Source organism: Triticum urartu, chromosome 4A (genome assembly GCF_056163025.1).
Source record: "Triticum urartu cultivar PI428250 chromosome 4A, HENAU_Tu73, whole genome shotgun sequence".
NCBI classification, from domain to species: domain Eukaryota; kingdom Viridiplantae; phylum Streptophyta; class Magnoliopsida; order Poales; family Poaceae; genus Triticum; species Triticum urartu.
Window position 1 is genome coordinate 438426667 of NC_141876.1, and position 21714 is coordinate 438448380.

A 21714-nucleotide genomic window follows, 5' to 3' on the forward strand; every position below is an offset into this window, starting at 1 on the left:
TCTGTGTCTCTCCCAAAAGGTGTGTACAAAAAGGATGATTGTGGTAAACTAAAAATCAAAGAATCAAATCATATAAGACACTCCAAGCAAAACACATATCATGTGGCGAATAAAAATATAGCTCCAAGTAAAGTTACCGATGGACGAAGACGAAAGAGGGGATGCCTTCCGGGGGATCCCCAAGCTTAGGCTTTTGGTTGTCCTTGGATTTTACCTTGGGGTGCCTTGGGCATCCCCAAGCTTAGGCTCTTGCCACTCCGTGTTCCATAATCCATCAAATCTTTACCCAAAACTTGAAAACTTCACAACACAAAACTTAAAAGAAAATCTCGTGAGCTCCATTAGTAAAAGAAAACAAACCACCACTTCAAGGTACTGTAATGAACTCATTCTTTATTTATATTGGTGTTAAACCTATTGTATTCCAACTTTTCTATGGTTCATAAACTCTATTACTAGCCATAGATTTATCAAAATAAGCAAACAACACACGAAAAACAGAATCTATCAAAAACAGAACAGTCTGTAGTAATCTGTAGGTTTCGAATACTTATGAAACCCCAAAAATTCTAAAATAAATTTCTCGATGTGAGGAATTTATCTATTAATCATATGCAAAAATAATTAACTAAATATCACTGTCCAGTAAAAAATGGCAGCAAATCTCGTGAGCGCTAAAGTTTCTGTTTTTACAGCAAGATCGCAAAGACTTTCCCCAAGTCTTCCCAAAGGTTCTATTTGACACAAACACTAATTAAAAGTATAAAACCACATTTAAACAGAGGCTATATGAATTATTTATTACTAAACAGAATCAAAAAGCAAGAAAATAAAATAAAATTGGGTTGCCTCCCAACAAGCGCTATCATTTAACGCCCCTAGCTAGGCATAAAAGTAAGGATATATCTAGGTATTATCATCTTTGGTATGCAATCCATAAGTGGCTCTCATAATAGATTCATAAGGTAGTTTAATTTTATTTCTAGGAAAGTGTTCCATGCCCTTCCTTAACAGAAATTGAAATCTAATATTCCCTTCCTTCATATCAATAATTGCACCAATCGTTCTAAGGAAAGGTCTACCAAGAATAATAGGACATGTAGAATTGCAATCTATATCAAGGACAATGAAATCTACGGGCACATAATTCCTATTTGCAATAATAAGAACATCATTAATTCTTCCCATAGATTTCTTAATGGTGGAATCCGCAAGATGCAAGTTTAAAGAACAATCATCAAATTCACGGAAACCTAGCAAATCACACAAAGTTTTAGGGATCGTGAAAACACTAGCACCCAAATCACATAAAGTAAAGCATTCATGATCTTTAATCTTAATTTTAATAGTAGGTTCCCACTCATCATGAAGTTCTCTAGGGATAGAAACTTCCAATTCAAGCTTTTCTTCATAAGATTGCATTAAAGCATCAACGATATGTTTAGTAAAAGCTTTATTTTGACTATAAGCATGCGGAGAATTTAGCACGGACTGCAAAAAGGAAATACAATCTATTAAAGAACAATTATCATAATTAAATTTCTTCAAATCCAAGATAGTGGGTTCATTGCTATTTAAAGTTTTGACCTCTCCAATCCCACTTTTATCAATTTTTGCATCAAGATCTAAAAACTCTGAATCATTGGGACGCCTTCTAACTAAAGTTGACTCATCTCCAGTCCCATCATTATCAAGATTCATATTGCAAAACAAAGATTTAATAGGGACACATCAATAACTTTTAGATCTTCATCTTTATTATTATGGAAACTAGAAGAACACGCTTTCACAAAGCAATCTTTTCTAGCACGCATCCTAGCGTTTTTTTCTTTGCACTCATCAATGCAAAATCTCATAGATTTGAGAGACTCATTGATATCATGCTTAGGTGAAATAGATCTAAGTTTCAAAGAATCAACATCAAGAGAAATTCTATCCACGTTCCTAGCCAACTCATCAATCTTAGACAATTTTTCTTCAATCAAAGCATTGAAACTCTTTTGCGAACTAAATTATTTAATATTAGATTCAAAACCAGAGGACATATTATTATAATTTCCATGAGAATTGTTTTAGGAATTACCATAATTATTAGAGGAATTACTAGGAAACGGCCTAGGATTAAAATTACCTCTATATGCGTTATTACCAAAATTGTTCCTACCAACAAAATTCACATCCATAGATTCATTATTATTCTCAATCAAAGTAGACAAAGACATATCATTTGGATCAGAAGAAACACTTTTATTAGCAAACAATTTCATAAGTTCATCCATCTTTCCACTCAAAACATTGATTTCTTCTATAGCATGCACCTTTTTATTAGTAGATCTTTCAGTATGCCATTGAGAATTATTAACCATAATATTATCTAGGAGTTTAGTAGCTTCTCCTAAAGTGATTTCCTTAAAAGTGCCTCCCGCGGCCGAAGCTAAAAGATTTCTAGAAGCAAAGTTCAATCCGGCATAATTTTTTTGTATAATCATCCAAAGATTCAAACCATGTGTAGGGCAATTACGTATCATTAATTTTATCCTCTCCCAAGCTTGTGCAACATGTTCATGATCAAGTTGCTTAAAATTCATAATATCGTTTCTAAGAGTGATGATCTTAGTGGGAGGAAAATACTTAGAGATAAAAGTATCTTTGCACTTATTCCATGAATCGATACTATTTTTAGGCAAAGACAAAAACCAAGTTTTAGCACAACCTCTAAGAGAAAACGAGAATAGCTTCAGTTTAACAAAATCATTATCCACATCTTTCTTATTTAGCATATCACACAAATCAACAAAGTTGTTTAGATGGGTAGCTGCATCTTCACTAGGAAGGCCGGAAAACGGATCTTTCATGACAAGATTCAACAAGGCAGCATTAATTTCACAAGATTCAACACCAGTAAGAGGAGCAATTGGAGTGCTAATGAAATCATTATTGCTGGTATTGGAAAATTCACACAATTTAGTATTATCTTGAGCCATCGTGACGAGCAAGCAATCCAACACACAAGCAAACAAGAAACAAGCAAAAAGAGGCAAACTGGAGAAGAGAAGGGGAACGGAAAAGAGGGCGAATAAAACGACAAGGGTGAAGTGGGGGAGAGGAAAATGAGAGGCAAATGGCAAATAATGTAATGCGAGGGATAAGAGTTTGTGATGGGTACTTGGTATGTCTTGACTTGTGCGTAGACTCCCCGGCAACGGTGCCAGAAATCCTTCTTGCTACCTCTGAGCACTGCGTTGGTTTTCCCTTGAAGAGGAAAGGGTGATGCAGCAAAGTAGCGTAAGTATTTCCCTCAGTTTTTGAGAACCAAGGTATCAATCCAGTAGGAGGCCACACGCAAGTCCCTCGTACCTACACAAACAAATAAGAACCTCGCAACCAACACGATAAAGGGGTTGTCAATCCCTTCACGGTCACTTACGAGAGTGAGATCTGATAGAAATAATAATGATAAGATAAATATTTTTGGTATTTTTTGATATAGATTGAAAGTAAAGATTGCAAAGTAAAATAGATTGGAAACTTATATGATGGAAAATAGACCCGAGGGCCATAGGTTTCACTAGTGGCTTCTCTCAAGATGGCATAAGTATTACGATGGGTGAACGAATTACTGTCGATCAATTGATAGAAAAGCGAATAATTATGAGAATATCTAGGCATGATCATGTATATAGGCATCACGTCCGTGACAAGTAGACCGACTCCTGCCTGCATCTACTACTATTACTCCACACATCGACCGCTATCCAGCATGCATCTAGAGTATTAAGTTCATAAGAACAGAGTAACGCATTAGGTAAGATGGCATGATGTAGAGGCATAAACTCAAGCAATATGATATAAACCCCATCTTTTTATCCTCGATGGCAACAATACAATACGTGTCGTTTCCCTTTCTGTCACTGGGATCGAGCACCGCAAGATTGAACCCAAAGCTAAGCACTTCTCCCATTGCAAGAAAGATCAATATAGTAGGCCAAACCAAACTGATAATTCGAAGAGACTTGCAAAGATAACCAATCATGCATAAAAGATTTCAGAGAAGAATCAAATATTGTTCATAGATAGACTTGATCATAAACCCACAATTCATCGGATCTCGACAGACACACCGCAAAAAGAGTTACATCAAATAGATCTCCAAGAAGATAGAGGAGAACTTTGTATTGAGATCCAAAGAAAGAGAAGAAGCCATCTAGCTAATAACTATGGACCCGAAGGTCTGAAGTAAACTACTCACACATCACCGGAGGGGCCATGGAGTTGATGTAGAGGCCCTCCGTGATCGATGCCCCCTCCGGCGGAGCTCCGGAAAAGGCCCCAAGATGGGATCTCTTGGGTACAGAAGGTTGCGGCGGTGGAAATAGGGTTTCGTGGTGCTCCTGGATGTGTTTCGGGGTATGTGAACATATATAGGAGGAAGAAGTAGGTCGGTTGAGCCATGAGGGGCCCACGAGGGGGAGGGCGCACCCGGGAGGGGGGGTAGGCGCGCCCCCTACCTCATGGACACCTCGTTCATTTCTTGACGTCCACTCCAAGTCCTCTGGATCACGTTTGTTCCAAAAATCACGCTCTTGAAGGTTTCATTCCGTTTAGACTCCGTTTGATATTCCTTTTCTGCGAAACACTGAAATAGGCAAAAAACCAGCAAATTGCACTGGGCCTTGGGTTAATAGGTTAGTCCCAAAAATAATATAAAAGTGTAAAATAAAGCCCATTAACATCCAAAACAGATAATATAATATCATGGAACAATCAAAAATTATAGATACGTTGGAGACGTATCAACTGCCACATACCAAACCTTAATACTTTGGTACAACCGAAATGGATATGGTCTCACCTAGTTGGCCTGACCAAGTTTTTGTGATGAAGTTGCTTCATTTTGGAATCACCGAGATGAACCAATCAGAATTTATGAAACGAGATCTTGCCCTAGCCATCGCACTTCGGTCCCACCGAGTTGGTATGATCGGTCTCACCGAAAAGCCTAACGGTCAAGTCTTTTGCGCTAGTCGGTCTCACCAAGATTTTCATGTAGGTCTCACCGAGTTGGGTCAAAGACTTGTAACGGTTGTATTTTTGGTGCTGCCTATTTATACCCCTCCATCACAACCTACTCTCTAAGAGAGCCATCGAAACGAACCGCAACTTCCACCACTCATTTTCTGAGAAGAGAATCACCTACTCATGTGTTGAGATTAAAAGATTCCAATCCAACCATTTGAATCTTGATTTCTAGACTTCCTCAAGTTGCTTTCCATTCAATCCCCTCTCCTACCCAAGCCAAATCCGCGAGAGAGTGTTTGAGTGTTGGAGAGGCTATCATTTGAAACACAAGAGTAAGGAGTTCAGCATCAATAACACAGTCTATTATCTTTTGGAGAGTGGTATCTCCTAGACTAGTTAGGTGTCACTTGAGAGTCTTCAAGATTGTGGAGTTGAACCAAGGAGTTTGTAAGGTCGAGGAGATCACCTACTTCATAAAGATCTACCCGAGTAAAGCTAGTCTTTCGTGGACGTAAGCCATGATGGAATATACAAGGTTGCTTCTTCATGGACCCTTCGTGGGTGGAGCCTTGCGTGGACTTGCACAACCGTTACCCTCCATGGGTTGAAATCTCCATCAACGTGGATGTACGATAGCACTGCCTATCGGAACCGCGCCAAAAATCATCATGTCTTCATTGCGTTTGAAATCTCAAATCCTTCCTTTACGTTCATATGCAAAGTCTTTACTTTCCGCTGTACAACTCTTAGACTTTCATGTGTAGGGTGTATTTGACTTGGTAGAATTGCTAAAACTTGCCTACAACTAAAATTAGGAAAATGATAAGTTTTATTTGGTCAAGTAGTCTAATCATCCCTTTAGACATACTTTCGATTCTACACAACATACAACATGAAAAAAATTGGAGCAATCACACTCCATGCATAAGCTATACAAAGCAGTAGCAATCCTCCTCTCTATCAGCCACGCAGCCCCGGACCGATCCTCTCTTCCCCATCTCCGACAACCCACGTAGCCTCCGCCTCTTGCAGTGCCCAACATTGGCGACTTCTTCTCTTCCCTCACAACAACAACACATTAGCCCAAAGAAAAACAAATTAAATGGAAGGTGAATAAAAACATACCAAGACAGAGCATCAACACACCCGCACGCAGCAGAAGCGAGGGCGAAAATCCTTCAACAACAGAGACGACGACGACGGAGGTCCTCCAATGACAGCCACACGCACATGGGCGGATGTCCTCCAACAACAACGACATCCCCCGACAGAGCTCCTTCAATGGCATCATCAAGCGACAATAAGGATGACTGCTCCCGTAATCCACTCCAGTTCCTCGCCAAATCTCACTATCCTCGCACCACCAGTGTCGACCACCCCAAAGCTGACCTCAACCCACCACAACGAAGACATCAACAGATCGACATGTTTCACCCGAGTGGCTCCAAGATGCCACACCGCATACCGGTCTTTGACCAGGAAAGATCGCCCCCACCATTGACAACGAAGTTCCACACGACCCATCCACTTACCAACAAGGCCCACCCAGCAGGAGATCCCTCCAAATATCCAACAAGCGACTTGGTTGAAATTAAGCATCAAATGGAAATCAATGCCCTCAATCGACTGTGCTTCCATCCCGAGGGAGCTTATAGTGATTTATAAAAAATATGTAAATCTTCCTCTCTTCAGTTATGTATTTGTATATTCTAACCTTTTTGCAATTGTATTCTAACTCTTTTACGTACTTGGCACCACCAACCTTTTCCACTTAAAAATTAAACCTTTCCACGTCTCGCAGAAAAGCCCTTGCTTTACTCCTCCGTCCGCCTCCGCTCCCATCTATTCTCCCCCCTCTTCCCTTGAAACCCCAGCTTTGCATGGGCAGGCGCTTCCCAGCCGCCGCCCTAGCCGCCGCTGTCCGCCCCTACGCCCGCTTCTCCCCCGCCGCTAGCAAGGCAGCGAAGCCCCCGACCGCTCCGCTGGATACTCCCAGGAACGCCGGTCCCGGCGCCGCTGCCGGGGCCAGCTCTGGACGGGCCGAGGTGCGGGATGTGGCGGCGGCATGCGGGATGCAGGAGGACGACCGGGTGCCGCTCGCGGAGGTGGTTTTGGACTGCACGAAGCGGTGGTTCCAGGACACGCTCAAGGAGGCGCGCGCCGGCGACGCCGCCATGCAGGTCCTCGTCGGTCAGATGTACCGCAGCGGCTACGGCGTCAACAAGAACGAGCACAAGGTGAGCCCTTCCTTCGCTGTCGCTCCGGATTTTTATGGAATCTGGAATAAAAGGAGCCGCCTTTACTAGCGACCTCGATCTGGATACCTGGCCTTGGAATATGAAAGTTCGTGATTCTTGAGAGAAACCTAGATTTGCATGTTCTACGGTTTATTATGCTCAATCCTATTATATCCTGCATCATAAATCTTATGGCAGTGTCAAAACTTCTTTAGTGAACTTGTACATAATTAGGTGTGCCTTGAGCATGTTTGCCTTCTTGCTATGCTAGTACTTGCATCGTGGCACAATTATGTACTTATCGATATAGTTGCATGAAACTGGAACCGCGCAAATAGATCTGTAACCTGTTTGATTGCATCGAGCATGTAAATTGATTAATAGCCAAATGAATGGACACAAACATGATGCCTCGGATAATCACAAGGTTATAAATTTTGGTAACAAGTATTCGCTACATGTAAAGGGAAGTGAAGTCCATGCCGCAAACATGAGCTTAAACATATACTCCCTCCATCCCAAAATTCCTGTCTTAGATTTGTCTAGATACGTGACATACGTCTGTATCTAGTCATGTTTTAGTGTTAGATACATATGTATCTAGACAAACCTAAGACAAGAATTTTGGGACGGAGGTAATATATGACTGCCAATTTTTTGTTACGACTTTAGCCTGACCGTTTACCAACAACACATAATAGGCTTGCAGTTCAGTTGATGGAGCATGAGCTATTCTGAAAAGGCAGTAGATACTGAATTACTGTACTTGCAGAAGTTTCAGTTTACTACTTCTACTGAATTACATGTCTTCTTGTTATGTTGTATTGCTGCAAATATTTGATTGACTAACCAAGAATTTTTTCATTGTATAGTCTAGAATTTGGATGGAGAAAGCATCAAGATATCGGTCTACAGTCTGGAAAGTTTGCAATAAACGCCCAGGTTAGCCGTCCTTGGCTAATTTCAAGCGTCCTTCATATCTTCAACTTGTTCATGTAAAAGGTGTATGTGCTTCTTTTGTTTGTTGGTAACATGTTGTTTTGTTTTAGGGTACAATGCTAGTGACTCAGATTCAGATGATGTTAAGGAAACAGGCAAATAATGGATATTTCCGAGTTATGGGTTTGTTGGCAGGGTAAGTTTCATGTCCAGAACTGCCTTTTTTATGGCAGCTTTGTGATTTAGTTAATGGAAAAAGAATCCTTGTTTACCAGTTCATCATTATATGAATATCTATACTTTTAGCTGCCTACCATATTAGGCTATACAATGAAGAAGGTAGAATTTTAGGAGTGACTAATTGCTTGATCTTGACCGTGAAATCAACTCATGGTAGGGCCAGTTCTTTTGCAGCTTATAGGACCTTTTTGCCAAATTAAGACAAAAGAACAAAAGAACTCGTTTTGGAGACTTGGGCTTAACTTATTTCCACCCTCACCTCCTTCACAATGGAAATAAGCTGGCGGCCCACTTAGAAACAAAGGGGTATAGCTTTGTACCACTGAAGTTTGCTCTATTTACAAGGAAAATGCCACCGTGAGGCGTCACCTGTACCCAGCCACTGACCCTTGATATTTTTTTGAATCAATCGATTCGTTCTGTCTGGCGAACAAGGAGTGAACTCTTCAGCTAGGGTTCCCCCTGCCGCCGCCCCTCTGCTTGTCCCTTACCTCGCACCCACCCGTCCCTCTAGTGCTGATGACATAGACGGAGGCTAGCCCCTCCCCCGCACCCACCCGTCCCTTCGGCACCGCCGTCGGCACTCAGCGCTTGAAGCTCCGCCTCCGTTGGCGCCCTCTGGTTGCCACCAAAGCCATGCCTCCAAGCATCCTCCCCGGTCGGAAAGCTCCTCGTCCGGGCTTGCTGACCGCGAAGCTCCCCTCTGCTCCGCTGCAGGTCCGGCCGCCGCTGATGACCCTCGTGTGCGAGCTCTCCCCCCGTCCAGCCGGCTTCCTCCAAGCTCTCTAGTTGTCCATTGAGCAGAAAATGCTTGACAATCTCATGGCGATTGTTAGGAGTAGTATTCTGATTGTAGACATAGAGATGTAGCTGATTTTTGTTGACAGTTCTTCAGGTTTCAGGAAGTATAGTGGTCATGCGCATTCAGGAAGTGTACCTGACTTTTGTTGACATTTCTTCAGGTTTATACTTGCTGTAAAAAGGGCAGTTGCTACTGAATGCATTCAGAAATTTGTATACAAGCACTAGCATTTTGATTGTTGTTTGATTTGGTCCTGCTAGCCATTTTGCAAGTTGGCAGTAAGAATACCTTTGCTAAAATGGAAGAGAATATGAATGAAGCACAAAGGTCCTTTGTGTTTTCTGGAAAAAAAAATGAATGAAGTTGTCCAGGTTGCTGCTATGATAAACACAATAGAAATTACATAATATAAGTTAAAAGGTCATACTTGTACAGTTTAGGGGTACTATAGACTTTTCATCAGAGAACTTAGAAAATAAGCTCAGTCAAAAGAACTGGATGGCTTATTCTCATGGACTTATTTCCAGAGCAGCTTATATGAGGCTTATTTCCAGAGCAGCTTATGCATAAGCCACAGTCCAAAAGAACTGGCCCGTACTGGCATGTGGATAGCTAGCTTGCACGCACACCTGTCCATGGCTAGCTCTTTGGTGATATTCCAGCCCTTCAGATCTCTCTTTATGGACTTCTCCCATGTCAAGTTTGGTCTACCCCAACCTCTCTTGACATTATCAGCACGCTTTAACCGTCACTTAAGACTATTTTCCTTATGATTAAGAAAAATGAAGCTTTGAAAGATCGACAATTTTCTTAGCATGTGTTGACGCTTCAGGAAGGCAAGGTTATTCATTTGGGGTTCTATCTTTACACATACGAGACTAAGGACACTGTTTTAGTGCTCTTTTATATACTCCCTACGTCCCAAAATAAGCATGTCAACTTTGTACTAACTTTGTACTAAAGTTAGTACAAAGTTGAGACACTTATTTTTGGACAGAGGGAGTATATCATAGCAGTGTATACTTTATCCCTATTTCTACTTGTTCCATTTTAGGAGCTTCATAGAATATGATATTTGTTTAACAAGCAACTTTACTTTGCAGGGCCTGCAGTGACTACAAAGCCAGCAAGGCGGCACAAAGAATTCAAATATGCAGTTGTATCAGGAAAAATTATCTGCGGCCTCATTTGTTAGCCCGTACGGTGTTCTGTTTTCTTTACCTTTTTAAAGTGTGTTAAATCTGCTTATCATCACCAATGTAAAATTTCTTGGAATGTGTTTCAACTGGACATATAACAGCATCAACAGGATATTCATTTACACAGGTATTCATCATCCATTATAATTCTGTGAATGTTGTGTTTGCCGAGCCCTCACAGAAAGTTATGGATGAATCCACTTAGATGGCAATTAAGTGATTTAGTATGGCTCAACACTTGCATACCCATTCGGTGATATAATAATCTCTCAAGTTCTCAGGAGCTGATCCAGAACATAATCTTGATCACAATTGTTGATTACTTGCCACTACCTTTTTTTTAAAAAAACCTAGCCTTTATTCACTTGAAACAATTGTTGATTACTTGCCACTACCTTTTTTTTTAAAAAAAACCTAGCCTTTATTCACTTGAAATAACAGTTTCATTCAAAGGCTCCTCAATCCATGTTGGAGAAAATCTAGCCAACCTAGCAAGCTCATGCACTTCTCTACTACAAAAATCAATACAAGAAAGATGATAATGAGAAGCCAAATAATAACAATCGTCAAACACCGCCGCACCCAACGACGCCCTCCATTTTTCATTGTGTCAATCACCTTCAATACAAGAAAGATGATAATGACTTAATGAGAAGCCAAATAATAACAATCGTCAAACACCGCCGCACCCAACGACGGCCCTCCATTTTTCATTGTGTCAATCACCTTCAAATCATCAAGAGTTAATAACCAGACGAATGCACCCTGCCCTTTGAGCAAGGCATAGATCGAACCTAAGCGCCAGAGCTTCCAATCTACTCCAATCTACTCTCCAGTTTCCCTGTAATGAATTTTTCTTTGTCGTCCCTCGAGACTGCCCCAGTCATAGCCTTAAGTAAGCCATGATCAAATGATGCTTCAACATTAAGCTTCACAAAACCCACAGATGGGCGAATCCCCCCCCCCCCCCCCCCCCCCCCCCACACACACACACACACAAACCAATAGAAATATTTGGAGAAGCATGAAAATAATTAGCCATGAGAACAAGAATCACCATAGCAATCTGGATAGTATCCTGAATCTTCTCCTTATGCACAAATATTAAGCAGTGATGGCAATCAGCTCACGCGTATTCTGGAGGCCCATGACAGATAAATCTTAATCTCGCAAGTGAAGTAAAAATTCCAGGACAACATCACCAGCACGGTCAACTTCACAAGTTCTCAGTAATTTTGTCCAATCTCAGCCTTCTCCAAACCTCCTTGGCTTTCTGGCATTGAAACAACAAATGTTTTGTATCTTCTAGACCAGAAGAACAAGATGGCCAAAGGGGCGAAATTTTCAGATATCTATTGGCGAGCGTAACACAACATGGAAGAGTGTCGTGTAATGTCCGGCAAATAAATATTTTAACCTTCGCCAGACAAGATAATTTCCAAATCTTGCATCAAATGGGATTAAAATTGGTTCGACCCATTCCATTGGTGCCTTGAAGTTTCTCTCCATGTTGGTGATCCCATTTGACGAAATAGGCAGATCAAACAGAAAAAATAAAAACTCATTCTTGGTATAGATCCAAGCAACAAAGTCTTGCATGTCATGTTGAGGAAGACAAATAGAAAGGACCCGTTGTACATCAATTGGTCACAATGTTTGTCTTACCAAATCTTCATCCCTACTGCTAGACATAGTCAATGAAATCTGATATCTTTGATAGCAATGACTTCATTTTGGGTTGATGACTTTTCTGTTAGCACAATTAGGGATCCAAGCATCTTCCTAAATATCAAATACACCGATCATTACCAACTCGCTAGATATAACCATTTTTCAGAGAATACGCCCGCCATAATGCTTTGCCAAGAAAAAAGATCTCATTTTAAACTCATCAGTGAATCTCCATCAGGAAAATACTTAGCTCTCAAAAGTGACGGATAAAGAGTCTGGGTTCTTAAGAAGACGCGAAGCCTGTTTCGCCAACAAAGCCAAACTAAAATAATGGATATCATAGAAACACACACATCCTTTGTTTTTTTGGGACACACTCCACCAAAACATCCAATGCATTCTGCTCTGGTCTTGATCATCTCCCCACCAAAACTACGACATCATGTCAATAATTTCTTTGCAATTTTTTTAGGAATTTTAAAGAACAGATATACCATATGTAGGAATATCTTGGACAACAAACTTGAGAAGAATTTCCTTCCCTCCCGAGGATAATAATTTTTCTTTCCAGCCACTAATTTTCTTTATAATATGATCGATCAGATATTAAAAACAGTCGGTCTTATCTAAACCCACATTAGCTAGTAAACCTAAATATTTTTCATTGAGAGCCTCGGTCAAAATATTCAGAATGGAACAACTTTGTTCTCTGGTTTCCACTCTCGTATTTGGACTAAAAACTATACTCGATTTATCAACACTCACCAAATGCCCCGATGTGATACAATACTGATCCAAAACTTGTTTCAGAGACTCCGAGAGTATTAGCTTTCATGAGGATAAATGAGTCATCAACAAAAAGGAGATTGGTAATAGTGGGGGCATCTCTACACACCTCCGCTCCAGAAATATTTTCACTCTCCTTCCCATGCACCAAAAGATCAGTAAGACCCTCCGTTCATAATAAAAACAAATATTAAGATAAAGGATCACAATGTCTTAAAACCCTCTTAGGTTTGAAGCTTTCACTTTCTTCTTCATTAATTTGGACCTTACCTGGTTTTGAATCTGGAGGTGAACTTTGATCTTGAATTAGGCATGCCACAAAAAATATATTACTCCCTCTAGTCCTAATTAACTGTGAATGGACCTGTGAAGGGGTCGTGTGAATTAAATGGGGTCGGAGGGAGTACTATTCTTTTTTATGGTAACTCACAGTTCATTACCTAATTTCATAACTAAAGTTGAGCTCAAAATTGGGTATAATAATATATTAGTACTAATTTAGAATTTTTTTATATTATGAAATTACTTTGCAAGAATCGAACATATATGATTTCTCTATGTTTAATCTAAAATATGTTACAAATTTCATATCATCAAAGCTCGTAGATTTTCTCCTTCTTGAAATAGGCCTCAAAGGATTTCGGTTCATTAATAAAGAAGAAGAGGGTTGCCTGGTTAATTAACGAAAAACCAAGCAAAAACCATTACAACAAGCTTGCAGAAACAATGCACCCGAGCGACCTGCTTACCCGCACAAGAAAGCACACACCATTGAGGAGAATAACACTTGTAGAGTTTGACCTAACCCTTGTTCGTACTCTATTTGTTTCAAAATACTCACCATATTTAGGCTTCATTAGGACATTGATTCATAAAGTTGTTGGCATAAAGAAAACTACTCTTATATACTTTGTGTTACATAAATTTGTTGACATTGATTCATGTTCCAAAGTACTTATACACGATTACGATTTTGTATCGCAAATGTTACATTTAAAACTGAGATTATTTATAAAAATAAAAATGTTCACTTGTATCGTTGAAGTTAAAAAAGTCACTAAAGTTTAAAGATGAGTATCGCTTGAATTCGGATAAAAACAAAACTACCTTCACTCAAGTTCATATATTTAATCTGAGGGTGTTCAAAGGAAATAAAAATAGAAAATAAAATGAAACAAGAATATCATGGGAAAAAATTTAGGCAGTTAATGTAGCGCCCGTGAACCGACACAATGTAGATCTAGCAACTTCCGCTAACCTCCGCATAATATCAGTTCCAACACCCCCACTTTCACACAACGTACATGTGAAAACTGTGCATGCCATGTGATGAAGCGCTGGTATCACAACCCAGATTACAAATATTTAGTAACCAGGGCCTTTCGACAAAGATCCAACTCATGCAATGGAAGCGAATAAATCTTAGACAGGTAAAGAACAACAATTGCCTTAAGAAGGCTCAAAGTAAAGAAAATGATGTCCATATCCCTGCTTAGACTGCTACCCGAAAGCAACCAAGCTAACACCGTCCATCACCATATCTGTAAGTGTTTGTTGTAGCAAGAGTACATTGTGTACTCCTCAAGTCTCATTACCAAGGGTACTAACACTAACAATACATTAGGTATAGAAGGGATAAGTGGTAAAGCTGCAAGAATCTAAGCGAGACACTACAACTCACATATAGAAAAATCAAATTCATGAGATTCTCCATCAAACTTAACAGTAACTTTTTCTTTTATGCAATCAATAACAATACTAGTAGTATTCAAGAAGGGTCTATCAAAGATTATGGGATAAAAGTTATCTTGTTTAGAACCAAGTACTAAGAAATTAGTAGGATACTTAGTTTTTTCACAAAGAACTTCAACATCCTAACAATCCCTAGAGGTGAGATAGTATATGTATTTGCAAGTTTAATAGTAATATCAATATCTTCCATCTCATAAGGTGAAATGTATAACCTCTTGATATAGAGAAAAACGAACGACACTTACACTAGCACCCATGTCACATAAATCATGATAACAGTGATCGCCAATCTTAGCCGAATAACAGGCATGCCAACAACCCTAGCAATTTTGTTCTCCATAACAACGTTAGAGGCTTGGTCACATAATTGAATAACATGTCCGTCAACATTTCCAGCTACAAGATCTTTAGCCATGGCTATTTGAGGTTTAAATTTAATTTGTTCAGAATAATGTTTAGATGCTCTAATATAGCTTTTAGTAACCATCATTGTTACCATAGAGTGCTCCTCAATCCTAATAGGAAAATATGCTTTCTTAATATAAAAAGTAGGTGAAACAAGATTAATAGTATGAACTTGTATTTCATTATGGGATAATTGTATTTGTGCCCTTAGTTGTGTCACCGTCGACAGGAATACCCCTAGTTTTGTAAAACACGCGGTCTTGCCCAACTCAGTTTGTTTGCCTTGTGTTTTTGCCCTTACGGCACGACTCTGTCCAGTCAGCGCCGTTTGATCGTAAGTAGCGCTAGATTTTGGACATTGCTTGCCCCCCGGTCGACCTAACCATTCCCACTATCTCTCTTTCTCTCTCAGCAACCCTAGCTCGCTTGGCGGCAGCGAAACCCGCACTGCCAGATCCATTGCCAGGCGATGGGGGAGACCGGAGAAAGCGTCGGCAGCCGCGGCCGCCGCCGTAGGGACACCACATCTTCACTTGAGCGCGGAGAAGGCGGCGGTGTTGGTGGAGCCAACGGAGACAAGGGTAGCGGATCTGCACGGGAGCGTAGACAAGGCGGCGGTGGCGGCGTCCACAACAACAAGGGTAGCGGATCTGCACGGGAGCACGGGCAAGGCGACGGTGGCGGCGTCCACAGAAACAAGGGCAGAGGATCTGCATGGGAGCGTGGAAAAGGCGACGGTGGCGGCATCCATGGCGACAAGGGCAGCGGATCTGCACGGGAGCACGAACAAGGCAACGGTGGCGGTGCCCACGACGACAAGGGCAGCGGATCCGCACGGGAAATTCCTGCGGGGTAAGTATCAGACCTAGATCTGCTCGTGTTCACTGCTGTAGGATTGATTCCACGATGCTTTAGGCTCGGTTTTGTTCCTTTTTCACGGGAGATGTCATGTTTTTATCATAGGATGAATCCAGCGACCGCGTTCTATCTTTCTATTAGAATGGAGACCACTGTTCTAGTTTCTGCGGGTACTAAAGGAAAAGATTGTGGCTTCACATTTCCATTGTTTGTGGAGAACACTACTACATACCAGGATTTTAGGGCTGTCATTTGTGCCAAGTATCCATGGGGATTGTTTGATGCTGTTGAGATGAGATATTGGGATAGTAGCAATCTTTGTTGGGTCCCTGTATAGTGTGATCCAGAGTTAGGTGTGATGTTTGCAACAAATGCAGAAACTATGCCATGCAATTTAGAAATCACAGTGATACAGAGAACTAGAGCACATAGGTTTGACAACCCATCTACTTCTAGGCCCTCTAAATCTAAGCCATCTTGTTTTAATCCCACTGTTGGAGGAACAAGGTCTAGAACTAGGGCTGGCAGTAGAAGTAGGGTAGCAAGTGACACCCTTACTGCTCCTGGAACTCCAAGTGTTAATGAAAGTCAAGAACAACTAAACATCTAGTTTGCAGAAACAAAATAACATGTTTCATCTTGACCACAACAGTGCATCATTATCTTCAAATACATCATACTAAGTAGACTGATACAACTACAACACAAACAACAATATAACACAAATTCCTACAAACAACAATGCTAAAAGAAGCATCATCTCGTCTCTTCCTCTTAGCTTCTTCTTCAAAACACGATTCTTCCTTGACAACTCAAGGTTTTCCTTCTTGAAATTGTGACTTTTGATCCAGCTCTGTTCTACCTCTGCATGCAGGTCTTCAAAAGCCAGGGCAACTCGCAATGGAGGAGGAGGATAAACCCAAACCACCCACCGACACTCCTGTGGTAACTGATTGCACATCACATTAACCAAACATTTGATGTTTCATAAAAAGAACTAATAGATGCTCAAATTCACAAAATTTACATCTAAAGGACACCCTAAAAACCAGAGGCCAGTGCTTGCCCCTCCCCAGGAAACACGGCGGGCAGGAACAAGGCTGTGACCAGGGCAACGATGCTTTGAACGATACTCCAATCCACAATAGGTGTCATCGGGAAGATAGAACTCAGAGACGAGCTGCACAATATTAGCCCCATCAACCTAAACCAAATGGAAGGGAAGGAAACTCAAACTTTTCCCCCAAATATCACAAACCCTAGAAACCCTAGAACGAACTGGGGGTGGAGGAAGGCACACACTGATGTTCACTTACCTCACTGGCCGCCTGCGAGTAGTTGGAGGAGCCCGAGCTCGCCGTGCTGTGCCGCTCCATCCTCTTCCTTGCCAGGCTTCGCCTCACCGGCTTTGCTTTGCTCCTCTGTTTTTTGCGCGAGCTCACTGAGGACGAAAGGGTATTAAGTGTAGCACCGATAGGGGCAAAAAATGTCCAAAATCTAGCGCCGCTTACGGTCAAACGGCGCTGACTGGACGGAGCCGTGCTGGAAGGGCAAAAGCACAAGATAATCGAACTGAGTTGGGCAAGACCGCATGTTTTCCAAAACTAGGGGCAATCCTGACGAGTGGTACCCAACTAAGGGTATAAAACCGATCATCCCTTTCATTATTAGCAACGATAGTTTGTTTACAAGTATATTTAATGGGTTCATGATATTTAAATATTTCTTCTTAGGGAGATAAATATGAGCAGCAAAAGATTTATAGAAGTTGGCAACTATTTGAGAATCAAGTCCATACTTAGCACTAAGTCCTTTAAAAAACATCTATTTCAACGAAAGACTTAACACAATCATATTCAAGATTTATACCTGATTCTTTACCTTGGTTGACTTCCCAATGTTTAGCATTGCATTGAATCCTTCAATAAGATCCCATTTGTAATCAATACATTTACTTGTAAAATAACTAGCAGAAGAAGCATCAAGCATTTCTTTATCGCAAAGAGAAAGTCTTGCATAAAAATTATGAACAAAAAATTCTATAGAGAGCTCATGATTAAGTCATCTAGGAATTAATGAGTTAAGCCTCCCTCAAGCTTGAACCATACTTTCTCCTTAATGATGCCAAAAGTTATAGATAAAATTCCATTTATAATGAATCAAGTGCATATGATAGAATTTTGAGTGAAAGGCAGATTTTAGTTGTTTCTAGTTCCATGACTGCGGATAATCCAATAGCTTGAACCATGCTAATGCATTTGCCACCAAAGACAAGGGAATATCTTCTTCTTAACCTCCCTATTTGGCAAACCTAAAAGCTTGAATATACCACATAATTCTTTTATAACGATCCAGTGCATATTAGGATGAATCTTTCCATCTCCTGCATAGCGGTTAACTCTTACTTGCTCAAGGATGGCAATAGGTATTTTGAAATAAACATTTTCAGTAGGTGGGGGTTCCTCCCTCACCACTTCTGCACATGGGGAAGTCACTCCAAATAAGCCTCTTAAGGGATTATCTTCCATAGTGAAGCAAAGGAACAAACGAAAATGAAAAACAACAAGTACAATAAAGGTTTTTCTTACCAAATTATACTTAGCAAAGAGTGGTACGCTCCCCGGCAATGGCGCCAAAAAGAGTCTTGATGACCCACAAGTATAGGGGATCAGTCGTAGCCTTTTCGATAAGTGAGTGTCGAACCCAACGATGAGAAGAAGGAATTGACAAGTAGTTTTCAACAAAGTTTCACTGCAAATGTTGCAAAGATAATTTGATAGGTTGCTTCATAGCAAGATAATTAGTAACAAGATAAATAGTAACAAAAGCAATATAGTGCAGCAAGCGGCTCAATCCTTATGTATGCTAAGGACAAGTCGGTTGTGTTTCTTATAGGGATTAAAACGCTCTTGATGATTCACGGGAATCACGTCAAGTTACTTTCAACACGATTCATTAAGTTACTGTTCATTGCTTTGATAAGTCTTGTGTGGGTGGATCAGAGCTAAGGTATTGTACTTATTTGAACAAATATCTATGTATGACTATACCCTCCATGCAAGCATCCACAAATACAAGAGATGTAATTAAGATAAATTTAACCATAGCATTAAACATAAGGATCCAAAACAGTCCCTTGCGGAATAATTCATAAGATGGGGTTTAGGTTTCTATTTCTCTCGCAACCCATCATCTACAAACTACTTCCACAATGTCTTCTCCTAGGCCATATGATGGTGAAGTGTCATGTAGTCGACGTTCACATGACACCACTAGAGAAAGAACAACATAATATTATCATCAAAACATTAAACAGTATTCAACTTCACATGATTACTAGCAACAGACTTCTCCCATTGATACGTCCATTTTGCATCATGCTTTTATATCGATATTTATTGCATTATGGGCTGTTATTACACATTATGTCACAATACTTATGCCTTTTCTCTCTTATTTTACAAGGTTTACATGAAGAGGGAGAATGCCGGCAGCTGGAATTCTGGGCTGGAAAAGGAGCAAATATTAGAGACCTATTCTGCACAACTCCAAAAGTCCTGAAACTCCATGAAAGTCAGTTTTGGAATATATTAAAAATATTGGGCGAAGAAAGCACCAGAGGGGAGCCAGCCACCATCCACGAGGGTGGGGGGCGCGCCCTACCCCCTGGGCGCGCCCCCTGCCTCATGGGCCACCAGACAGGCCCTCGATGCCCATCTTTTGCTATAAGGTGTCTTTTGCCCTGGAAAAATAAGAAGGAAGCTTTCAGGACGAAGCGCCGCCGTCTCGAGGCGGAACCTTGGCGGAACCAATCTAGGGCTCCGGTGGAGCTGTTCTGCCGGGGAAACATCCCTCCGGGAGGGGGAAATCGTCACCATCGTCATCACCATTGATCCTCTCATCAGGAGGGAGTCAATCTCCATCAACATCTTCACCAGCACCATCTCCTCTCAAACCCTAGTTCATCTCTTGTATCCGGTCTTTGTCTCAAAACCTCAGATTGGTACCTGTGGGTTGCTAGTAGTGTTGATTACTCCTTGTAGTTGATGCTAGTTGGTTTATTCGGTGGAAGATTATATGTTCATATCCTTTATGCATATTAATACCCCTCTGATTATGAACATGAATATGATTTGTGAGTAGTTATGTTTGTTCCCGAGGACATGGGAGAAGTATTGCTATAAGTAGTCATGTGAATTTGGTATTCGTTCGATATTTTGATGAGATGTATGTTGTCTTTCCTCTAGTGGTGTTATGTGAGCGTCGACTACATGACACTTCACCATTATTTGGGCCTAGGGGAAGGCATTGGGAAGTAATAAGTAGATGGTGGGTTGCTAGAGTGACAGAAGCTTAAACCCTAGTTTATGCGTTGCTTCCTAAGGGGCTGATTTGGATCCATATGTTTCATGCTATGGTTAGGTTTACCTTAATTCTTCTTTCGTAGTTGCAGATGCTTGCGAGAGGGGTTAATCATAAGTGTGATGCTTTTCCAAGGAAGGGCAGTACCCAAGCACCGGTCCACCCACATATCAAATTATCAAAGTAAGGAACGCGAATCATATGAGCATGATGAAAACTAGCTTGACGATAATTCCCATGTGTCCTCGGGAGCGCTTTCCTTTATATAAGAGTTTGTCCAGGCTTGTCCTTTGCTACAAAAGGGATTGGGCCACCTTGCTGCACCTTGTTTACTTTTATTACTTGTTACCCGTTACGAATTACCTTATCACAAAACTATCTGTTACCGATAATTTCAGTGCTTGCAGAGAATACCTTACCAAAAACCGCTTGTCATTTCCTTCTGCTCCTCGTGGGGTTCGACACTCTTACTTATCAAAAGGACTACGATAGATCCCTATACTTGTGGTTCATCAAGACTCTTTTTTGGCGCCGTTGCCAGGGAGTGAAGCGCCTTTAGTAAGTGGAATTTGGTAAGGAAAAATTTATATAGTGTGCGGAAATTTACTATCACTTGTTACTATGGAAAACAATCATTTGAGGGGCTTGTTCGGGGTATCTTCACCCCGACAGTAGAGCAAAGAGTTGCTCCTCAAGCTACTGAACCTACTGAAAATGTTTACTTTGAAATTCCTTCGGATATGATAGAGAAACTGCTAGCTAATCCTTTTACAAGAGATGGAACATTACATCCCGATATGCACCTAATCTATGTGGATGAAGTTTGTGGATTATTTAAGCTTGCAGGTATGCCCGAGGATGTTATCAAGAAGAAGGTCTTCCCTTTATATTTGAAGGGAAAGGCATTGACAGGGTTTAGGCTATGTGATGATATTGGATCATGGAACTACAACCGATTGAAATTGGAATTTCATCAGAAGTTTTATCCTATGCATCTGGTTCATCGTGATCGTAATTATATATATAATTTTTGGCCTCGCGAAGAAGAAAGTATCACTCAAGCTTGGGGGAGGCTTAAATCAATGTTATATTCATGCCCCAATCATGAGCTCTCAAGAGAAATTATTATTCAAAATTTTTATGCTCGGCTTTCTCTCAGTAATCGCTCCATGCTCGATACTTCTTGTACTGGTTCTTTTATGATGAAGACTATTGAATTAAGATGGGATTTATTGGAAAGAATTAAACGCAACTCTGAAGATTGGGAACTTGACGAAGGTAAGGAGTCAAGTATAACACCTAAGTTTGATTGTGTTAAATCTTTTATGGATACCGATGCTTTTCGTGAATTTAGCACTAAATATGGACTTGACACTGAGATAGTAGCTTCTTTTTGTGAATCATTTGCTACTCATGTTGATCTCCCTAAGGAGAAGTGGTTTAA

At 40.7% G+C, this 21714-nt stretch overlaps 1 protein-coding gene across 1 annotated transcript; it reads left to right on the top strand.

Moving 5' to 3' along the window:
- The first annotated feature begins 6834 nt into the window (after positions 1-6834).
- On the top strand, positions 6835-10558 carry LOC125551952 (uncharacterized). Its single transcript, XM_048715375.2, has 4 exons — positions 6835-7256; positions 8129-8198; positions 8306-8391; positions 10341-10558. Exons 1-3 carry the CDS (start codon positions 6900-6902, stop codon positions 8356-8358), a joined length of 480 nt encoding a protein of 159 aa, XP_048571332.1. The 5' UTR covers positions 6835-6899; the 3' UTR covers positions 8359-8391; positions 10341-10558.
- The last annotated feature ends 11156 nt before the right edge of the window (positions 10559-21714 follow it).